The 13,398-nt window shown below is 51.0% G+C and overlaps 1 protein-coding gene across 2 annotated transcripts in view; it reads left to right on the forward strand.

Moving 5' to 3' along the window:
- Nucleotides 1-13,398, forward strand: part of SEMA5A (semaphorin 5A) — a 343,026-nt gene that overhangs the window by 155,767 nt on the left and 173,861 nt on the right. For both annotated transcript variants that reach the window (XM_037529538.2, XM_054687924.1), the window contains one exon: nucleotides 12,639-12,738. In XM_037529538.2, coding sequence (XP_037385435.1) covers nucleotides 12,639-12,738 — 100 coding nt within the window. The remainder of the gene's footprint in view (nucleotides 1-12,638; nucleotides 12,739-13,398) is intronic.

The following is a 13,398-nucleotide window of genomic DNA, read 5'->3' on the forward strand; positions in this document are numbered from 1 at the left end:
ACTATAAACTTGCATCTACCCCTACGCGGCTCCTGGCCTGTTATTTTGACTCCAAAGCAGGAGAGCAGGAGGACGGAAAATCATTCAGGAACATGGCTTCACGCTGCCAACATGTGGAGTGAGAAGGAATTCAAAGAAGAGCTGGTTGTGGCGTGACTAAGGGGCATTGCTGGGGAGAACAGAAGAGCAGGTGCATTTACAAGGACTGGGGGGGAGGCAGGGCAGTCGGTCCACGAAACCTTATGCTTAGGGAAAGCTAGTGCCAGCAGAAGGCGATTTCCCCTTGAGACTGGATTCCCTCGAAGGCCACGGAAGCCACGTGTCTGGAAACTCACGGGGACATCGACCAAGACTGTGTGAACCTCACAAAAGGACCGGGGTGATCATGATTTGGAATCAGACTTTTCTTTCTTCCAGTCCTCCCAAAGGACTTACCCAAACCAGTGCCCCTGACTCACTTTCCTCCCCGGGCGTCCGTGAAGTGCCTGCTGGGACGCCCTCACGTCTCGCAATCTGTCGGCGTGTCATTGCTTCCTATGTGGAGTCCCAAGTGTTCATTCCTGGGCAGAGGGATGGGGAGGAGCTGTCAACGATGTGTGGAAGGGAGCGATGAAGCCACGGAATGCCGCTGAGCGCCGTTTACCTGTCCTCCAGCCACATGTCTGGTACAAAAGAAAAAAATCTGGCACGTTTTTTGGGAAGCATTGCCCCTTGGCAGAGCCATGTGCTGGACATCATGGAGACTCTGATGCCATCCCTGGAAACTGGCATCTCTTCCTCAGTAAGAGGTTAAGTATCCTCCTGATAAGCGAGGGAGTGATTTCTGTGTCTTTCTGACTCACCCAGACCAACATGTCTGTATTTGAATTCCTCCCAGGAATATTTATATAGGATTTATTATTTTATTTACCATGATTATCATCACAAGGGGGATTATCTCTGAGTTGGGGATGCCCCAACTGCCCTCAGGTCCAATGATTTCACTAGAAAGGCTCACAGAAACTGAGAGAAGGTGCTCAACGCGTGGCCTTGGCTCCTTACAGAAGGATACAGATTAAAGCCAGCGAAGGCTTTGAAAGGCACCTCGGACAACGTCCGGGAGGAGCCAAGTGCAAGCTCCTGCTTGTTCTCTCCCCGAGGAAGCTCTGGACGGCACGCACACTCTCGGCTCTGCTGTGAGGGAATGTGTGGAGTCCTGCCAGCCTGGGGATCCCACTTGAGCCTCGGCCACCAGGGGATTTGTTGGCTTCGCCAACAAGCGTGGGATGCCCGCACGGCTGCTCTTAGCTGCAGTCCTCAGCCTGTGCAGGTGAATGGACACAGCAAGGCCACAGGCCTCATGTCAATCACGCGCTAGCTTAGGTGATCTGCCTGGCCCGAGGGTCCCAGCAATGCACAGTCACTCTCACCAGGCAGCTGTTCTAACGGCTTAAACCAAAACGAATCCAAGGAATCTGGCCGGGACTGGGGTGGGGAGCGGATTGGCAAGGGTGCCCCGTGGGCTGTGGTGAGGACTGTGGGGTGAGGTCAGCATAGCAGCAACACCCATCTGAGGGGGAGTGAGCCTGTTCCCCTAGACCATATACAGAGCCGCAAGCAATGTTACCGTGACAGAAACACATCAAAAGATGAAGCTCAAGGAGTGAAAATAAAAGATTATTTCCCAGGAGCCAGTTAGGGGACACATATTTGGGGGGTATGCTCAGTTTGACCACCTCACATCTGCGGAGTCAACCCCTGGGTAACTAGATTCCTGCCGTTGATTTCAGTTGCTCGGGATGGTCGTCACTTTCCTAAACTGGCAGCGTCTCCCCCTTAGCGACTCCCATGAAGTCCAGGGGCCTTCCAAGGGGAGGCGCAGGCGATGACAGAGCCTCTGCCCGGCCCCCAGGACACGGTCAATGGCTATAAGGCGGCCATTCTCGTGGCAGACTGCCGGGCCAGGCGACAGCTCCCTCGCCCTGAGAAGTGGGCACTGACATGCCTTTGGGCCGCCCCGTCTCGGCCACTCTGCTGACCGCCTCGCGGAACTGATTCACCTTCTCCTCGACACACACCGCTGTCTTTTCTTCTTTTTTAAATTAGAACCATGTAATAAGATTTATTTCTTACTTTTTTCAAAGCTGTATTTGCTGAGGTGAGGTCTATTTATGTCTCCATGCTCCGGGGTTCCAGCTTCAGGCCTCACGAGTGTGCGCTCAGGCCCTGCCCACCACCATGGTCCTTGGGCCCCCACCCACCCTCTCCCACCCACCAGCTTCCCCTCTGGCGCCCCCACTTTTGCAGTCAGATCTGAGAGTTTGTCGTTGATTGGTTTCCCGGACCTTCCTCACATGTGTCTGTTCCTTACCCTCCGTCTGCCTTACGGCTTGGTAAGAAAAGTTGAGGCAGCTGGTGGGCGCCAGATAGTCGGCAGCTAAGAAGCTCTGCATTTGAAGCTCAAGCCCACGTCAGTGAGGCCGAGGCCGAGGCCCACGCCACACTCGCTGGTGCCCGGCGAGCACAGGGGGTTTTGTAGGAATCAGCGTCCCATTCAGGGGCAGCAGCGGCGGCAAAGCAGTCATCACCCCACTTTTCCCGGGCATTCCTTCTCTTCAGTCCAGCTGTCTTGTGAACACATCTCATCTTTTTAGCTAAATTATAAAGCTCTTGCTCCAGAGGTCTGTATCCCAGCCGGCCTGCGCTGGGCACTCCAGAAATACCAGGAGGCGGTATGAGGGACGATCTCGTTGTCTCAAGATTCTTGGTGTGTGTTGGCCTAACACTCGCCCCTAGCATTCTGGGACAGTCTGGGTCTGCCTGGGTGACTGTCCTGGTTCTGATGTCCGAATAGAATGGACGCCTCTGCAGAGGCTGCCTTGGGGGTCTGACCTGTCTCCAAGGCGGGGGGGGGGGGGTGCCCACGTGGCTTCCTCTCCTGGGTCCGAGGTCTGCAGAGGGAGGCAGTGGCTTAGACCCGAACCCAGGCACTGGCACGAGCCAAGAGGCAGAGGAGAAGTGGCTGCAAATGGTGACAGAGATCCTGGCCTCTGGAAATGAGTTATTGTCTAAACTCAAGCTCTGGCATTTTTGAAAAGGTGGCAGAACTAAGTGCAGTGACATCTTTAAAGGTTCTAAGGAATCCCTCAGGCTCTCCCTGGCCATCCCTGCAGTGACCCAGGGCCAGTGGCTTGCTGTGACCCACCAGGTCAGAGCTGCTTACACAGCATGTGCACGTGGCCGCTCCTGGAGCAAACCGAGTGTCCAGTAGAATCTGTTCCCTTTCATATCTCCAGTCTTATTGACATCGCTAGTATCTCTAGAGTTATAAATCTAAAGGAAATTACTTTTTAATGTCCTCTGGTACAACATTAAGATTTTGCAATTAGATTTTATAGCTTGCAGTCATATGCTGCAGGTCACAAGTCAAAATTTGGGCCCTTCTGCACATGGACATTTCCTGTAGGTGACACAGGGCGAGGCTGGGCGGGCGGACCACTGCTTCACCGTCTGAGGACAAAGCCACAATCCAGAGGTTCAAGGGTCTTGCGTACTTCAGTACAAATTTGCATAATCTTCTAAATTAAAAAAAAAATCTTGATGGATGAGTGGAAATTGCTTTTCGTGTGAGTTACTCAGCAATAAAAGCCACTCACTGGTCAGCTCGGCTTGCATCCTACAGTTATCAGGAGTAATTGCTCCAGATGGTTTAATGAGATGGGAGGTTTCCAGAACCTTAGAAGCCATAAACAGAAGGGAGCGCAGGGCCAGCCCACCAGGTAGATTTTGAGCCCAGCTTGCTGACCGCTTTCTGTAAGCTTCTCTTTACACCTCGCCAGGTGTGTCTCAGGTAACCCTTGAATGGCTCAGAATTACGTGGGCCAGAGTAGCCTGGACCTCACCTAACACTGGTATTTACGTCCTGGGACTGAGCAAGTATTTCTGGTATGGGCAGAAAATCACATACACAATTGAGAACTTGGGGTAACCGTGGAAATCATGAAACACCCCTGGATTCAGAGGGAGTACATTCCAGTTGCCTATGAGATGGTGGCTGATGCCAGTGAAGTTTAGTTTCCTAAACTTTCTCTAAATACATACTCAGGAAACACATCAAGCCCATTTATTTTGTTCTGCGCTGTAATGCAACAAGCTGGCTTTGAGAAACATGTTTGAAAGGCGCCCAGGAACCGCTTCCAGCGTGTGCCTTCGTCCTGTCGTTTAACAGATGTGTGACTATTTTATGTTTACTTACATTGTAAATACATATTCGAGCATGGATTCCAGGCAGTAAAACACAGCTTAAAGCAAGACTTGTGGTTTTCAAACTGTGTTTGAGTTAAGAAGACCCGAATCAGGAATTCCGTGACCAGCGGGGCAGAGCCCAGCTTCCCTTCCCGGTCTCGCAGGCGGGCGGAGGGGAAGCCGTCAGCAGCGGAAGAACTCAGTCCAAGCGCACAGCTGGTTTGCAGGCTCTGTTTGTGCACTTTGCTGATAGTGCACATGTGAAACGTGGATTAACTGTATTCTATGTTGTTGCCCAGAAATATATGAAGAGACTTAGTAGTCGTTTGAGCCGCGGTCAGATGTGCCCCCGCAATTGGAAAAGGAGGCAAGAAGGCCCCACTAGCATTTTAAAGTACTGTAATTTAGGGCCTCCATGGTGGCGCAGGGGTTAAGCACAGCACTAGGAAGCTCTCAGCAGCCATTGCAGCATGAGTTCGATCCCCAGCCAGGGAGCTACCCACACGGCGCAGCAGACCCCTCCTGACTCGCCCACTGCTCCCGTCAACAGTGGATTTCAGTCAGTCTGCCTGTTCTGCTCCCCACTCTGTCTCTGGTGAATCCTCTCACCCCCAGCACCTCTGGCCTGTACCCCAGCTCTGGTATGCATAAATAAATAAATCTTTAAAAAGAAAAAGAAATTGTAACCTTTGGAAGCATCTAGCAAGCTTGCTGGAACCAGTCAGCACTGAGGATACAACTGGCAAAAAAGCCAGACACAAACTGTGGTTCTTTTGATACATTTTTCCCAAACATAAATGTCTGCAAATTCACCCACCCGCACCCCCCCTGCAGGGTTTGCCCACCACTAGGCAAACATGTGGCGCTTGGGCCCTGAAGTCCACTATCGTCACCTAGAGCACTTCAGGCAGGACCCAGCTGAGAGCCTGGGTGTCTCGCTGCAGGGCACCTGCCCCTTTTGCTGGGAGCGGCGGGAGGGACAGCAGTGGAAGCGCGGATGAGGGAGGAAGAGCAGGGAAGTGGGGGCATCCAAGAGAGTGTGGGGACCAGCTCAGACCATCACACTCTCCTTCTCAGGCTTTTTAAAATTCCACCCCTTTGTTCCCAAGCATATTTTTAGCTCAGATTGCATGGCTAGGATGGTTTATGTAATGCACTGGAGCTGAAAATGAGGTCCAGTCTCGCAAGCGTGTGCCAGCCTGAAAGAGTAATGGGTGTCTTCAGCAGGGTGACACCTCGGGGGCTGCGGAAGGTCAGCAAGGGGCCTCCGGAGGCCCCTCTTCTGCACTGTGCTCTCTCCACCTTGGTGCTCTGTCCTCCCCACGGACCCCGCGGCAAGAAGCGAGGGCCCGGTCCTGCTGTTCCGGGCAGAATCCCCATGTCAGAGCTGAACTGGATTCAGGACTTGCTGCTTTGAAATCCAGCCATCACCCATCCAGCGTGCATCATCCCCCTTCTCATTCCAGAATGTTCTTCTCGCTGATAGAGTATATTGGTTTGTGGTTGTTGACGTTTCTTACCCCTACTGAGACTCAAGACCCTTGGCTCCATGCAACCTATTAGGGAAAGTGGCGATTGCTTCCTCCCGTAGACCTCAGCTGACATGGAGATCATCCTTATTAATAACCGTCAGTGCTGCAAAACTTGTGACAAGTGACCCCTGAGTGCTGAATGGGCAGGCTAGAGTAGGAGCTGTCTGGGGGAGCTGTGGCTCCTGCTGTGTGTGTTGCTGTTCCCTGGGCCCTGGCCAAGAGCTGAGGCGGGTGCAGTTTACATTTACATTGTGTGCTTAGGAGAAGAAGCACCTTCAACTTGAAGAGGTTATTGCTTTTCTTATCTCTTGTTCTTTTTCCAGTTGTGTTGCCCAGGACGCTACATTTTCCATCGACTGCATTTTGAGAGCAGAGTGTGGTGGCTAAAAACACGGGCTCCCAAACTCCATGTTGAATCTTAGTAGCTGCTGACCTGGGCGAGATGTGCTCGCTGCACCTGTCTGCAGGTGTGAGAAGCACGGGGGCTAATGCGTAGAACGTGCACAGAGCAGCACGTGGCCCCTGTGTTTGTCTTAGCTGTTTTTCTAATTCAGTTTCCCTTTTATAAAATCATTATGCACCATTTTATTTCCATAGACTGTTGGCTCCTTGAATACAGGAACTTTGTCTTCTTTCTCCATAAACCTTGATACTAGCACAGTGCCTGATCACACAGTAGGTGCTCAATAAAAGAAGATCACTTAAGTAATTACTTAAGATCACTTAAGTCATTTACTTAATCACTGAAGTAAATATGCAAGGAGCAGCAACTTGCAAAATCACAGCAAAAATAACTCAGGGGTGGGGTTTGGGGAGGGAGATTAAAAGTTGGCTATTTTTGTTAACTGCTCCACCATTCATCATGTTACTAGCATTATTATTTTTGTGTGTACATATTAGATAAAGAGCAAATGAAAATATAATTTAGTGAAAACTAGAAAGAGTAGACTGTGATTTGCATTTTTAATTCTGCATATTGACTTCTGCTCCTGTGTCTTTTCAATAATCTTCACCTGACACCCGTTGACCTTGCTGGGTTTGGGCTCTGACTCGGTTCCCCAAAGGAGTTTTGCAATCCTGCTTTCTGGACTCCTTGGCTGACTGAGGTTGGAAGGAGTGAACCCTAACCCAGGTGAGCCAGGCAGCCTTCCTCTGCCCGCGGGTATCTCTGGTCAGCGCCGGCCACTGTCCACTCAGTGGCCCTTTGCCCATCCACGGAGAGCCCTCAGCCCGCTCCCCGCAATGACTGTCCTCACCAGCAGAATATTCTGGGATCCTTCTTACCAGGCTTGGGAAGTTTTTCTTGGCTTCCAACCATCATTACTTTGGATATCTTTAGAGTGCTTGCTTTTGTCCAAAATAGTAACTTTTACTACTTTTTCTTTTTTTGCACAGGGGGGGAGACTAACTTGAATCACTGTAGGGTAAAGTAAAAAGCATCAGGCTTTTCTGCTCTCCCGCCATTAGGATGGATGATGGATCCCTGTGGTCCCGGATGCATGCCTGGTGGCAGCCCCTGGACTGGGGTGTGGGCATGCTTAGGTGGGTACACCTGGGCTAGGACTGGGCTCATAAGGGCGGCGTCACAGGGACGCCAGGAGAAGAGCAAAGCAGAGCGAAAGGAACGGAGAAGCAGAGGCCACGAAAGAGTGGTCTCTGGGATCCATGGGGAGCCCAGAAAGAGTGAAGACTTGCTGGGGGCTGGGAGGCCTGCCAGCCTCCCTGCCCCCCTGCCTGCCGTGTACCCAGTAAAATCCCAATAAAAGCCTGAAAAAAGCTCCCGAGGGCTCCAGGGCTCCTCCTTCACCTGTCTGCTCGATACAGAGATCCTGCTCCGTCCCATCCTACCAGTACAGTCACTAAACTAATTTCTGTTATTTGGGCTGAATATTTGGTCAATTATTTAGACGTGTTGTATTAATTCTGACAGATGCTCATAAAAGCAATTCTTCCCTGAAGCTGGCTTGTTTTTATAATGGAATCATCCACCTTTGATAGGCCTTTTACAAAACGATCATGTGGGCGTGTTTGTGGCAGTAAGAGGAGGCGGATAGAAACCACTGCAGCCTATTTTGCAATACAAATTCATGGCCCGAGGCCGTGTTTCCACAATACTGTTTGTGCAGAGCACGGATTAGCTGGGACAGCTACAGGCCCGTGTTAAACATTATCCACGGCCTGTCCCATCCCTATTCATAGGCTTCATGTTCCTCCCTCCCTTCCAAGCAGAGTCCTGTTGGCCACGTGCTGACGCGCCATTCGCCATTCATCATGTGGCTCTTTCAGCACCAGCAGGAGAGAGGGGTAGGAGGGAGGACCTGCGCTGGGGGGGGGGGGCGTGGGCATGCCCGGGTGCGGGTGCTGGTCGGTGTGACTGACCACTGCGTCTCACTCAGCACGCTCTCCCTGGCCTTTCTGTGGAGTCTAACGAGCTTGTTCTTCCCGCCTTGTCCACGCCAAGACTCTCTCCTCTCTTGCTCTACTGGGGCCTGTGCTCTCCTGGCCCGTGGTGTCATCACTGGTCATTTTCTGATTCCCCTGAAAGCAGCGTCAAATATTTCTTCATGCTGCTGTTGACACCAGGACTGTGATGGTGGATTATTTTGCTAGAGGGGAGGGTGGTGTGTGTGTGTGTGTGTGTCTGTGTGTGTATGTGGGAGAGAGGCAGAGAGAGAGAGGGGGGAAGGGGAAGGGAGAGACTGTTGCTCCCTCCATGTGTGTCCTCAGGAATGTTTTTCGCCCAGTTCTCCAGGGGGATTGGCTCATAATTCTCTTTCTCATAATTTCCTGTTAAGCTTAGTATCCAGATTGTCGAGACGGTAAGAACCTCAAAACTGCATTTGAGAATTTTACCTCCTTGTCTTATCTCTGAATAATTCGTACAAACTTGGGGGTGTGTGTTCCGTGAGGAATTAAGCATATTTAAAACTGGGCCTGTGACCTTTCTGGATGAGCTGTCCTTGGGACTTGACTGGGTTCCATCGGGGTGCTCACAGCTGTCAAACAATGAGTGTAATGCAAATGGATTTTTAAAGGCTTTTTCAACTTTGCCTATGCGTAGAGGCAAAGGGGAGAGATTTGGTAACATGGACGATATTAGTGGAAAGAGGAGGTCACTTAGGGTCGGACTAAAGAGGGGGTGGGTAGGATTGAAGCAAACTCCAGGGGGATGGGCCTGGGCTCTGATCCCCAGGCGGGGCTGGGAGGGGGTGCAGGCGTCCTCCCAGGTAAAGTGCAAGACCTTCCTCCCAAGGCCCTCGTGCACCCTCTGAGAGAGGAGCCATAGAACTTGCAAAGCTGAAGCTGGCAGACCTTCTGGAGAAATGCCCAGGAAAATTAAAAAAGCAGAGAACGTGCCGGTTGTGCAGATTCGATCTGGGGTCACCACACGGTATCGAGTGTTGCTGGGGAGGCTCTTTATTTTTTTAATTTTATTTATTTATTTATTTATTTATTTTTTTAAATAACAAGTTTTATTTTTATATTCCCCCTACAATTGCAACCCCCCATTCTGACCCCAATCCCTCCCTTCCGGCCCCCCACCCCCCCAAAATGTCTCTGGTTCTTAGTTTTTTGTTGATTTTGATGTTCACTTTCTTATAGTTATTCTCTTTAGAAGGCCGGTAGGGGAAACCGAACAAATCCTAGAGCCGTGGGCTGTGCACGCCCCCTGCCCCCGTGCTTCACCCCCTCCCTGTTGCTCTATCTGGGACCAAAAGCTGAAGTGTCCCCCTCTTTATCCTGCCCCCTACTGGCCATTCTCTTCCAGTTTCTTTTAGTGGAAAGGAAAGTGCAGGGAAAGCAGGGGGCTGATTTCCTCCCGTGTCTCTCCGTGTCTGTCTGTCCCCCGCACGGCCCCGCGTCCTCTCCTCAGCAGCAAGATCAATGTGGCCCCTTTTCTCCCCCCACGGCTGACTTGCCCTGACATCTGGGTCTCCTTTCTGTGCGGCGAAGTTCTTGGACTAAACCAGCTCCCCGCGGGGTTTCAAGAGTGGCTCGGAAAGTTGTCAGTTGTTCACATGACTGCGTGACTTGGGAAGGACAATTTCCCCCTCACCAGGGCACAAGCCTCCCTCACCCGCCCCCCAAACTCCAGCCTCAATATCCTCCCGTTCTCCCAACCCCTCCCTCCGCTCCCCTCCAGTAACCAGTGAATTTTCCCAGCGTCTGAGTTATTTTTGCTGAGCTTTGCTAGTTTGTTTTCTTTGGTTATTTATATCCCATAAATGAGTGAGTCCCCTGCTGTCTTGTGACTTATTTCACTCAGCATTTTAGCCTCGAGGTCCATCCATTTTGTCCCAAAAGACATGGTTTCATCATTTTTAATGGCTGAGTAATAGTCCCGGGTGTGTGTGTGTCGCAGGGTCCTTGTCCAGGTGGCAGCCATCGGCTGTCTCAGTTGGTCACGTGCCTGGACTGTTGCGACCACGGCGGGGTGGGGGGGTGAGTCTTCTGTCGCCGTGTTATGTTCTTAGTGAGATGCCTGCGAGCATATTGCTGGTATTTCCTGTTTGTCTTTTTGAGGGGCCACCACACTGTTTCCACAGGGGCCGCACCTGATTCCATCCCCACCGCCGTGGGCGGATTTTCCTGTCACTTGTTCACTGACATCGGAGTTTCGGTGCTTTTGCTACGGCCAGTCCCGCCGGGGTGAGCTGGTGTCTCGCTGTGGTTTGCTTTGCCTTCCCTGGTGTTGAGCCTGCGCGTGTGAGGGGCCGTGGCTCTGGGCCGGGTTGCCGTCGGACATGTGTCCCGGGCCGCAGACGACGCAGCGGCTCCTGATGGCGATCACCTTCCTCCAGACCACCCCGGGGGCTCGTCCTTGTTCTCATTTTCCATCTTGAAACTCTCCCGTTGTCCTCAGCGTGTCCCCTCTGCCCTCATCTCCGGTGACTCTTCAGGTCAGTGGGATCTCACGCACCTTCTCTTCCATGTTCACAGTCATGGCCTGAATTCTGGGGTTTGTATGTCCTCAAGGCCGACATTCTTGCCTCCGCTCTGTCTTCGCTCCCGTCTGTCCCTGACGCATCCGCGTCACTGAGATATTTGCTTAAATGTGTCAAGTGTTTGCTTGAAAATTCCGAAGCCTTTCCATCAGAAATGAGGTCGGGTCAAATGTCTTAACCTGGGAATGATTTTATACCGTTTATGCTTGAAACCACCTTCCAGTTTCCTCTCTGAGCTCCTGTTGCTTTTCCCTTTTGCTCTCCTTTTCCTTCCCTTGAGTTCACTTGCTCGTTCTTTCTTACATTGCCCGCATTTCTCATTGCCTCTTGCGCCTCAGGCTCCATGCCCTTGCTGCAGGCACCACCGTGAAGGATGCAGAGGGCAGGAGAGCCTGGAATTCAGCCCCCCGAGAACAGAGAAATAGCCAAGGAGGGGAATGTAGGTGAGCAATACCTCGCTTGGCCACAGCGGGCACCGTGGTCTCCCGCCTGCTCTGCGCCTCAGATCTCTGACCACGCCTTGCCTCTGCCCAAGCCCCTGGTCATCCCTCCTGCCAATGCATGTGCAGACCCCTGCAACTCTCCAGACCCCTGCAGCACCCCAGACCCCTGAAGCACCCCGTGTTTACACTGTGCTTAGAGAAGATATGGAAGGACCATTTACCAATAGCTTTTTATTGCCCCAGTGCCTTGCACACACTTTGCTATAAAGTATTTTGTTTTACTTGGCTTGTCTGTGAAGTACTAAAGAAATCAAGATAGCATACATATTAACATTTCAAAAAGCAAGTACACACATCTATAAAACTCAAACCTGGTTTCCTTTAGCATCGTGGAAATTTCAGCTCACAATCCCCCCTCCCCATAACTGACAGTAGAGAAACGCCTCGTTAATATCATCACTAGCCCTTGAGAACAGTCTCATTCACATCAGTCAGTCTCCTTCACATCAGTGAACGTGTCTCTACAGGGAGTTCCTTGGCTCGTGGGCACATCTCAACAGCAGCTCTCCCCTGGGTCTGTCTTTGTTCGAAGAGATTATTTCTGTGCCACATCGTTTTCCCCCCAAACCAGTAATTTTGGTGTGCCTGTTTTCTTAGTGTGCTATTAAATGCAAGAAAATATTCAATAAAAATATTAAGTAATAAATAAATATAAAAATATTAAATGCAAAAAAAGGAGATCGTCCAATAACATGGTTAATTGTGAAGGCCCTTGGGATGGCGCGGTCCGTCTGGAGGACCAGCCCTGGCGGGGACGGCTCCTAAACAGACACTGTCCCTGTACAATAATCACCCTCAACACCTTGGGTCACGTACAGGCCTTAACCTTCTCATAAAAACACTCTGTCTCTAAAGAGCGACTATTCCCTGATTTTTTTAGAACAAAAAAATATATAATGAGACCAAAAAGTAAATGGATTTTTCCATCTCAAAAGAACTGAAGGTATTTAACAAGTTTAATCACGGGGTCAAAATAGCATTCCAAAGAACTGGGAAACGGAACATCTACTTTGAAAGAAGCCAAATGATGCTCCTATATTCGTCCTCCCTCCTGTGAGGGCTTTGGGATTATTTTCCCAAGTCTCCATCACTTTCCAGACGAGTTGCACAGGATATGGTCTTGTTTGCATTTGATATTGTGCTGCTGGATCATGGGAATGCGGTGCTTTTTTCTGCACAGCCAGAGCCCCGAGGAAATGCACATCTGGCGTGTGAATCACAGCCCAGCACGGACACTTTGCTGGCTCTGCTCACTTGTGGCAGCTGCCCAGGCGTATACATCCTGATGGAAACCTCCAGCGGCCCCCGAAGACCACATGGGGACCTTCCAGTCCTCTCTGAAATGTGATGTTTGCTACCTGATGTGCACTGATGTGGTCCCGGGGGAAAGTCATTCATTGTTATCTTCTTATGTATTTATCTTTCCTATTTAGAAATTGGCCCCTGGTTGCGGGAGTTCAGAGCGAAGGATGCTGTGGATTTCTCGCAGTTAACATTTGACCCAGGACAGAAAGAGCTTGTTGTAGGAGCAAGGTGAGAGATCTAATGTTTTGCCACTGCAGATGTTTTCAGACTTCATTTCGCATCTGTGCAGTTACACGGGTGCGTCTCTGCCATACCTGATGAGTGCTAAGTTGTATTTTCTTCTAAGAATGGGAACAGTGTGAGTGTCGTAAATGTACTATTAACCGGAGGGTGACGGCCGCTCTCTCAACAGGCTTTCGTGGGCACCTCCCACAGGCCAGCAGCTATCCAGGCTGAGTTAACTCAGCGTGTCCACCAGTGACCTGGAGGCCTGGGTGCCGTCCACATCTCTACTTTAGAAACAGAAACTGAGGCAGAAAGTGGAGAGAGGCGGGACCCAGAGGCACGTGTCTGTTAAGAGATGGCCCAGATTTGAGACCCGGGCAGCATGAGCACAGAGTCCACATTGTCAGTTTTTCAGTAAAATTGTCCAGTTCGTGAGACATGATGTCCTTCCCAGGGCCATTGGCACCTTTCTTTGGGACCTCGACCGGGTTGCTTAGCAGTCGCTAGAGAATCCGAGGACGCTGTTATTATTTTCATCCCTTGGACTGTGCACAGACCTTCCTGGCTGACGAGGCCACGGGGACACAATCCGAGCGGGACTCGAGTGTTCCCTCCTGTTCTCCATCCCTTCCATAGAAAACAGGCGTGATCCCTGTGTTCCAG

The sequence above is a fragment of the Talpa occidentalis genome, unplaced genomic scaffold (assembly GCF_014898055.3).
Source record: "Talpa occidentalis isolate TD23 unplaced genomic scaffold, MPIMG_talOcc4v2.1 talOcc4.6, whole genome shotgun sequence".
Lineage (NCBI taxonomy): Eukaryota > Metazoa > Chordata > Mammalia > Eulipotyphla > Talpidae > Talpa > Talpa occidentalis.